The 10,114-nt window shown below is 40.9% G+C and overlaps 1 protein-coding gene across 1 annotated transcript; it reads right to left on the bottom strand.

The window, feature by feature from the left end:
* Positions 1-1,693: 1,693 nt before the first annotated feature.
* Positions 1,694-2,215, bottom strand: FERD3L (Fer3 like bHLH transcription factor). The gene has a single exon (XM_078664415.1). It carries the CDS (start codon positions 2,213-2,215, stop codon positions 1,694-1,696), a length of 522 nt encoding a protein of 173 aa, XP_078520541.1.
* Between the last annotated feature and the right edge of the window lie 7,899 nt (positions 2,216-10,114).

Here is a 10,114-nt window from a genome sequence, read left to right as displayed (position 1 = left end):
TCTTGTTAAAATGTGTAAATTGCGCAGCAGATGATGGATTATGTGGCAAATGCGGCAAATTCAGAGCAATGTGGAAAACATCATGGCCGCAGAATTGCCTAATTCCCGTGGCCGTGATTATTACTTGAAACACTCGTTCTGAAACACTCGCACTACTGGACGCCAGTGTCTACTCTCGAACTTTCGTTTTCCCAGTTCTCAATTTCGCCTTTCCTTCCTCTCTAGTCTAAAATTGTGAAAGACATTGTGTCACTGAACGTTTTGTTACAGTGACCTTCGAGGCATTACCAGATAATGCCAAAATAATTAAAGTTTTTCTTGCATTTAACTTGGGCTGTGAAGTCTGAGCCCTCCCACCTGCAGGTGTAAGGGCGGCATCCACAGCTATCAAAACCCAATTAGTGGTGTGAGATAGACCGCCACAAAGGAGGCATGAGCCGGGTTACTCGGGGCTTCCAGCAGCTATGTGACAACAAACAGGGCCTCCTGGCCAAACATTCCTCTGCACTTCGCCAACACTGCTGCAGAATGAAGCAACGAGCGGGACACCTCTACTCACGTCCATTTCTTTCCAAAATGGATCAGTGGTTAGCTTTACATTTCCAGTGAGGGCTGGGCTATATTTCTATATTTCACAACATGGGGTACACTTAAGAGACAAGGAAATTATGTCACTCACTGAACAATCAAGAAATGGAAAATGCGCAAAAAGTGCAAAACACGATTCCAGGGTCTCTCCCAAACTATCCCTCAACATTTCTTTCACGTATTCCGTATCCTAATGCATCTTTTTTTTATTCAGTATCAACAACAATTTCGAAGTTTCGAGCATTCAGATAAATAAAATATATTTACATGAGCACATCTTCTCACCACAGCTGATTATCGTTCTCAATAATAAGCACTGTCCAGTGCAACCACTGAACAAGGCGAATATCCTAATTTTACAAAGATTACGGCATTTTTGACCCCCACATTAATGTTCAATTCCACGTTTTATTCCAATATTTCTCTTTTTTTAAATACATCTTGAAAAACGCGGGACCTATGATGAGGCACATACAAAAAATAAAAGCCACGTCTTTTCCTTTAAAACATTTAATTATTCTCGACGGACAGAAGAAAGAGCATACAATAACAAAATCCAATAATGCAATAATGTGCCAGGGTAAAGTGCAAAAGTCTGGTTCCCTACTATTCTGCATAAAATCGTGACTCGTCTAATGCAATACCAACATTTCATTTCATTTTCTTATTAAGCATTTCTGAAAAAAATCATATTTTCCAGAAAACTCTCTTAGAAATCAAGGAGCCCAAACAAAGAATCATGGAAATCCGGCATAAAGAACTCATTTTTTTGCGGCACGTACTTAGTAATCTAATTCAGGCAACAGAAACACAGCTAACAAGGATACTCCCAAAGTGTGCAAACTTTAAATACAGTTTAATTTAGAAACATTCTATTGCAAGGGTTGTGCATAGCCACATTTAGTCTATATTATAAATGGCTATTTTCTCCCAAAAATATATTTTCGAGTACATTGCGTCCACGTTATTTACAACAACAAAAAACTGAAGCAGGCCCAGAAGGTCTCCATTGTGTGTCGTTCCTGAATGAAATAAAAGCCAGTGTTTCCGTCTGTATTAAGGAATATATTCCAAAGGTAGCATCATGCAAATCAAAAGAATACCGTTAATTTCCTTTTTGTTCAGAACTGCCCAGGAGCTCCGTCATGAAGGAAATATAAACAATGGCAAGGCGCAGGGTGTCGATCCGGGACAGTCGCTTCTCGTAGGCAAAAGTGGGCACCTTCTTCCTGAGCTGGTCGAAGGCCTCGTTGAGGTTGAACATCCGCTTCCTCTCGCGCACATTGGCGGCCTGGCGCTGAGCGTGGGTGATGACCCGCTTCCTTTTGGGTCTCCTCAGAGTGTTGGGGGACTGCGCCTCCTCGTCATCCGTATCGTCCTCACTTCGGCTCAGTGAGTGCGTCTCCACATTGACTCCAGCGCCAAAGGAGTCCAAACCATACACTCGGTTGCCGAAGTCTAGTCTCCTGATCTGATTGGCTGCTCTTGTGTTTGAATCGCTGTGGTGAGCGCCCACTGGCAGCTCAGCCAATTTGCCATCACTCATAAAACCCAGGACAGTGGAGTCAATAAAACTGTCCTGATATTCCATGGTCTGTGACAGGCCCTTGGTCGGTTTTTCCTTCATCTACCTCCTGGAGTCGTCTGGTCCTGTAACTGGTCTCTCACCTGCAGAAGCTCTTCTGAGTCCATCATTGCGGTTATTAAGGACGCTGCATTAATATTTATATCCTAGAGTGATAACAGGATTAGATACACAGCACGGAAAGGCAATAACAGTTTCTTTCCTAACGCTGATGCGAGGTGACAGCCGCACCTCAGGACACGTGAAGCTTCGGACGCAGAAGGTATCCCAGACTTTTAATCCTATCCAAGCGAGTAGGGCAAGTTCCTACTTGGCAGTGCCTCCCAGATCCTACCAACTGACTGCTTTGTAGCTTGAAACTAACCCACAGCCAGGTGCTCTGCTCTGCCCTTCCACAAAGTATTCGAGATGTGAACTTTCAGTCCTCATGGAGCTGTTTTGCTGAGGTCTCCGGATCCTGGAAGCGCTGCTTGCCATGGATGTCAGACAAGTGCATGTCTGCTGTTTAATGATCTGCTGGAGAGGGGACCCGCCTGTAAGGGGTCACTGCAACTGTTTACCCCGTATCCCAGTGCAGTGAAAGCTGAATGGCAGGACTTCCATTAGCCTAAGCAAGCAGCGCGGGCAGCCCCGATATTGCACTCTCCATGGTAACTGCTAAAATCAGCTTTCGGCTGCAAGTAAGTTCAAACATCCATCCAGCAGAGCAGGGACACTTTAGCGTTTCTTGCACTGAGAGGGCCTGGGGAGGTTCTTGTCTGTTTATGTTCAATCACTAAAGCTGCAGAAAACGAACTCACTGCTGGTTTCATTCTCTAATCAACTGTATTTGTTCCAGGAACAAATACATGAGAGCCATTTTACTTTTCCTTTTTGGCAACCATCCACGAAAATACTACAGCGGTAGTACGCTATAACGAAGATGGTAGCCTAACCAACTCTTTGGCTGTCAAAAGAGGGGTCCGGCAGGGGTGCATATTAGCCCCCCTGTTGTTTACACTCTATATTAACAAATATGGGGACGCCCTGACATTCTCCTGTAAAGACATCCCAAGAGCTGGAACAAAAATGATTCCTGCACTCCTGTACGCTGACGACGCGGTTTTGGTGTCAAGGACTGCGCAGGAGCTGAAAACGCTTTTAAATTGTTTTATGGATTTTATGGAGTCCCTGAACTTGATTACTAATTTTAAAAAGTCACACAAAAGTCACACTCTATGTCCATTGGTTCAGGAAAGGCAAGGAAGGCCAATTTCTATTGCAAGGATATGGAACTAATAAAAGTCCCTGCCTTCCCGTATTTGGGGGTTCTCTTTGATGATCGGCGTTCGTGGTCCAGGCAGCGCTTGCATAAAAAAACACATTAGCTAGAGCATCGGGGGCTATTTTAAACTTTGCAAAAAGAATTGGCTCTAAGCCACTCCCGGCCCTCATGAAGATTTATAATGCCAAGTGTCTCCCGATGGTGAACTATGGGAGTGATATCTGGGGATATATAGACAATAGAGAAGTTCAAGCGGTCGAAAATATTTTTTTCCGTAGATTGCTGTCGGTTCCGGCCTCTACCCCATTTTTTAATATACATGAAGACCTAGGAGCTGGTTTTATTTCTGATCAGATCATGGTCGCCCCCCTATTGTGTTGGTTAAGAATTTGAGCTCAACCTGTGCCAAATCTTTATCAACTGATCATCCAGGACTGTATTTCCCTAGACAAGGGGTTAGACATACCATGGCTCTGCTATATTAAGACCCAGATGGAAATCCATGGATGTCCTGACTTATTTTTGAGACCCCGAGCTCTGGGTAAGCCAGCCATTAGAGGTTTTAAGCGGCAGTTCTTGGACAGATCTAGCCTGACAAGGGAGGAAAGGGGAATTGGTAAAACCTAATGTGAGAAGTTTTGTCACGTTGAGTCTAGGTAGACAGTTGCAACCATATTTATCTTATATAAACAAGCCTTACCATCTATTTGTCTTAAAAAGAATTAAGCATAACATGGTTCCCTGGCTCCTAGCATTTCCAAAAGTGTTTTTTAAAGAAGGGTCATTAAGTCCCTGTCAATGTAACAACTTCTTTGAACAGAATACTCTCCATCTGATATTCTTCTGTGCTTATTATGACTCACTACGAAGGAAATATATTATCCCCCTCCTAAAAGGTCATAACTTTGAACAAGTCAGGCCAGCGCTGGCATATCTGCAAATGTTGGCGTCACCAGTGGTATGCTTTTGGGTCGCAAGTTATATAGTAGGCGCAATCAGGAGCAGGAATTGGCTATCACTGAACCATAATGTGGACTTTGTTTCTTAGCTATGTTACTTATTTACTATTTTTATTTTAACCTCGTTTGATAAGGGTTGAGTTTTGATCTGGCCAACTTTTATCTTAGATATTTATTTAACCCCCAGGACTGATTAATTCTGGTTGGAGTACTTAATTCTGGTTTGTTTACCAGGGAATGTTTGGGGGCTCGACTTTGTTATATGATGTCTTAATGCAACTTCAAGGAGGGCATCATAACTTGATTGAGTCATTTTAATGTATTCATGTGCTGTGCTTGAATTGTCTTGTTTTGTGTCATGTACTTTGATGGTTTTAATCAACCAAATAAAGTTAAATTTGACTTTGACTTTGAGAGCCATTTTACACTTGGACCCTGCTTACGAATTGCACTGCACTGCACTGGCAGGGTGCAAAGAACACACCTGGAATTAATGGTGCTGTGCAGTATTACCCCTCAAGTACTGTGCAATTAGACAGGTTAGACCCCCCTGGGATGGATATTAACTTTGTGGGCTTGGAAGGACAATGTGGAGTTCTGAATGGTAATCGAGAGCCACGCCACGAAACTTGGCAATGTCTCTGTTCCAATCCTGCAGTATGCAGACAACATAGTATTATTAAGTAAAACACCCATAGGCTTGCAAGGTCTAATAAACACGCTATTATTTTACTTAGTTCAAGAAAACTTGGAACTGAACAAAGAAAAAACAAAAGTGCTACGGTTAGTGGAGGGCAAGAAATTGAAGTTTAAATGGTCAATTAACGACTCAGTGCTAGAAGAACAGGTCTCTTACAAATACCTAGGTGTAACTCTTGGACAAGGCCATTCAAACAAGGAGCACACCTTGTTAATAAAAGTGAAGGCGCAAACACTAATCTATGCTTACAGGCAACTACAATCAAAAATGGCTGGCCCGAACTACACCCTTCTTCTAAAAGTAATGGCCGCACAAATCTTACCAACATTGTCATACGGCTTAACCACGTGGCTTGGAAGGGAGGCAAAAATACTAAACCACCTACAAAACAAAATTTACAAAGCAGTGTTTAAACTGCCGCAATCAGCGTCTCCCGCACAAGTCCGTCTTGAATTTGGCCTACAAAATCAAAAACTTCGGTCAATGTCCAACTTTGTTAAACTAGTTCACAAACTTCGCTTTGCCCCAATTGAGTCAATGGGCAACATCTGCTGGAAGGAACTAAAATATCAGGAAAACCAGCCTTCCACCAACTCATGGGGAAGTTATCTGAGTACCTGTTTGTCCATATTGGATCTACTAGAAGTATGGAAAAAAAACCAGACCAGGCATACATTTGCAAAGTTGCCAACGGTGTAGCAAAAAGGAAATCATTGCTAGAGGACAAAAAATCCCTAACTAAACGGCGCCACGCATGGACAGTAATCTCCTCTTACACTCACCAAAAATCACAGGAATACCTAGCTACCCACCTTAATCAGGTTCTAAAAAAAAGTTATGTTGCCTATCGAATGGGTCAGCACTACTCTAAGGACTTAAGACCATCTTGGAAACACCAAAAAGAAAGTCCTCATTGCAGACTGTGTGGATATCATAATGAAACCCTAATGCACTTGTTATGTGCATGCCCGGCACTTTTGGCTTGAAGAAGACGGTACCTACGGGACATCTTTATCACTTTAAACATCCACACATGCCGGCAGGCTATAATAAGCTGCCTTGGAGGTACCTCTTCTATCTTGGCCTGTCGTGGTCTTAAATTCATGACTGAGGTAACAAAACGGCTACAAGATAACTAACTGAAATAAGGCACTCACTGTCGAGCACAAGGAACGGACTGAGGCGAGAAGACCACTGAGGCACAAAAGAAATTAACAAACCTCGCCTACGAATTTTATCTTAACAATGTACTGTACAGGGGGAAATTGAGAATGGTTTTTCTTTTTAAATTGTATAGTGACTTTTACCAGAAACTTATATTTTTCATAGAATGTAACTTTGCATTTTTAATCCGCTCGAAGATTGTAACGATGTTTATTAATCACGCAATAAAACTGAACTTGAACTTGAACTTGAACGATATTCCCTATTCCAAGGCGTTAAATCCTGCCATTTGCCACCTTCTCTGAGCCAGTGATAATTGGGAGCAGGGTTTTCTGTGAGGAATGAGTGCAGAGGGAGAGGGTTGTGAAGGTTGGGAAGGGAAGGGGAAAAATGCCCAGGGAACTTTCCATAGAAAGAGAGAGGGCGTCCACAGAAACAGAGTCTGGCTACTTTTGTAGTGGAAGCCTCCAGTGAATTTACTGGCAGGAACTTCCAGCTGGTAAAACCAGTCCCGGTGATCCCAACCTGGAAAAACGAGGGGGTCGAACACTGGGTCAGTCGAGATCACATAAAGGCGAATTTCATGCAGGAATTCCATTCTGTCCAACTCGTAATCAGGGCCTTGGTGTTATTTACCACAACTATAAGGAAAAATCTATTTGTAACACTAAATTATATTCAACAGTGGAAGCAGGGGCAAATACCGGCCACTGAAGCCACTTCAGGCGGCCCCTTTCTACAAAAGGCTGAGTATATTTGATATATGGGAGTCTCGGGCCCCTTGCCACATTCCGCAAGGAGGCAGCATCATGTTTTGATTCACCACTGAATGGAAGTGCCCAATGTGTAAGACAAACTTTTTGGTATCCAGCAAGTATATAATTCAAAATTAAGGGTCTGATTTAGAGTTTGGGGAACAGAGCACTCTGTCGCAAATGACATGGAGTACCTTGCCCACCAAACCGTTGGTCTGTCTTCTTCATTTAGAGGTGGGCAGACCTTAAGTATTCTATTGCATGAACCCCGTTAGCTCCGCCAAAGAAATAATTTTCCGACAGCCTGCTGGAATAGGGACTATCAGGAGAAGGACATTACAACATCTGCCCTATTTAGTTTGAATGGTGTAAATTCTTTTTTTTACTGCCCTTCACTAAAAGTAAAATCTTTGTGGTAAGGGGCAGGAAAACAATAATAATGACCCCTAAACCATGAGTGAGAACACCCAGTCTGTGAGGGTCACTAGTTTTTTTGTTTTTTCAAAAACAAACTCCTATTTTGGGAGTTTGTTTTTTAAAAAGAAAAAAATATTAATAATTTGGTGTACGGTCTTCAAATCGTAAATAATTCCCTTTGAAACCACTGATCTTACAACAGTTCTACATATAGACACCCACACAGCAATTCTTGATTGAGTCAGATGCTACAAAGTTTACTCAATCTTTATAACTAAAAACTTTAATAAAGAGTCAATCGAAATGTCATTGCAATATCTCACAAGCTAAAATTCCATTGCATAAACAGACTAAACAGAAATTTCTTTATAAAATACATAGAGAATACACAAGGACAATAAATTAGAAGAGAGAAAACGTACAAGGCAAGTACATCTGTCATTAGTTTGAACTAGTTTGTAGGAATCAATCAAAAACACATGATAAAAACAGCTTATTTTCTTATGTGCTCATCTGTTCCTCAAACTTGAAACAGAATGTGTGCCAACATGTTTCGGTGGATAATACAATTTGTAACCACCTTGTTCAAGACAACAAGTATATTTCCCTCATAAGAAAGTAAATTATATAAATATACGGCAGAAAGCAAATGTCTTTCTTATGTTACGGATTCAGTCATGGTGCAAACACACTGTCAACAAATATGTTCTCACACTGAAGTGGAGTCCTTAGTTTATGTAGGATGAAATACAGTAAGACGCTTAAAAAAGTTGTCTAGTCACCCTATTTGCCATTGGTGACTAACGTGTTTTCAGGCCTCCCTCCGCCTCTAATACCAATTTGAGTGGGCTTCAATGAAGCTAATAAGGCATAAGTAAATGTTGAAACAAAAAAACTTTCTTGTTGTGCTAAATACCAACACTGCCTAGAATCACTAAGCTTTTCTCAGTCCCCTTATTAAACCAACAGTGCTGCTTGGTTTCTGGCAGAAAAGAACTTTGGGATTTTGCTTTTGAAAAAGAAAAAAATATTAATAATTTGGTGTACGGTATTCAAAACCAACAATGGTCGTACTCTAAACGTTTAGTACATTGAATGAAACTGCTGTGATGGTGGTTCCTTTCCATCTACAGGGATAACCTCTGAGCCATCGGTCATCTCTAAATACAGCAGGCGGAGTACCCTTGAGATGGCTAGAAGTAATGTCCTCCACCATCCCAATGACACTACTCTGTCCGCTAAACTCTAAATCAGGCACTTGGAGCCTGAATTAGATCTCGGTGTACGGGTTACTCTGTCACATGGGTGCCTGATATCTTGTCCACCAAAATATAAATCCCATAGGTTATAATGAAATTTATATTTCGGCGGGCAGGATATCCGTCACCGATGTGATGAAGTAATCCATCTGTCGAGACCTAAATAAGGCTTTAAGCCTTGTAGTTTAGTCAGACCATTAAAACGGATTCGGGAGCAAACAGGAGCCAAATCTATGTACTCAGATAGTATTGCCTTCCAAAATATGGATTATTGCTAAATTATTGGTATTTTTTATACTTCTCACTTTTTGGAGTTAAAAGAAAATATTTAGCATATTTATTTTCTGGGATGTATACATTTTCTGTAAATCTTTAGCGATCATTCTGATTGTTTGCCAACTCTGTGAACAGCAGCTTTAATATTAGCATAACATCTTTTATTGCTTAAATAGCTAAATAGCACACCTCTGATTTTTCGATATTCTCCCTCTAAGTACAGGAGGAACTTGCTCTATAGATTTGACCCTTTTTCTCAGTTGTTTTCTATCCAACCCATTCTTTCACTTCTTATATTTCCCATGAATTATCTTTCCCTTTCATGCTCACTGGGCTTTGTCTTACTGGGCACGTTTCACAGTTTTTTGTGTAACTTACTTCTCACTTAGGTGCGACTTACTCCTGAATTTCTGACAGTAAGAGACAGCTTCTTCATAAATAAAAGGGTTGTGAGCTGGACATTATATTTCCTCTCTCTTCTCTAGTTATCCTTCTCTAAATGTCTTTTATGCCCGTGTGGCCTGACCAAACAATAAAAAATAACAGTTTTTTTGTTCGCAGAGAAGATTCTGGTACTTCCTAGAGCTCTTTGGGAAATTAAAACAGGCACATTAATTGTGCTTTCTGAGTAAAATAATGATTGCCACTTTTAAGCTTGCTTTAAATCTTTGGAATGACCATATCTTTTCTGGATACATATGAGATCTCGGTTTGATTCTGGCTAATTAGAATTGTGCCTTACAAGTACATGGTTTGCTTTGATCTCTTAATGCTAGAATGTAGGATAAAATGAAAATACTCATAATGCATGGACGTCTACAACATATGTATTACACCCTTTTCTTAATTCCGTTTCTCACAATACAGCTACTTAACTTCAATAAGTTACTACAGTTCAGAAATCACATCACTGTCAAAGCCAGCTGAAAGCGTGAAAGGTTCTACACTTAGGGCCTGATTCACAAAGGTAATCATGCACTTTTGTGTAAGTTTACAATTGTTTGTTTTCTATTCACAAGAGGATTTATGAGTGATATCTTTACGAGTGTCGAGTCTCCTCATATAAAAAAATAGTACAGTCCAATCTTTGTATGTGCAGAGACCCCCCACTATTAATGATACTACTCGTAAATCCCTTTGTGAATAG

Source organism: Lissotriton helveticus, chromosome 10 (assembly GCF_964261635.1).
Source record: "Lissotriton helveticus chromosome 10, aLisHel1.1, whole genome shotgun sequence".
Lineage (NCBI taxonomy): Eukaryota > Metazoa > Chordata > Amphibia > Caudata > Salamandridae > Lissotriton > Lissotriton helveticus.
Note: the sequence above shows the minus strand (reverse complement) of the source record. Positions and strands in the feature narration are given on the sequence as shown.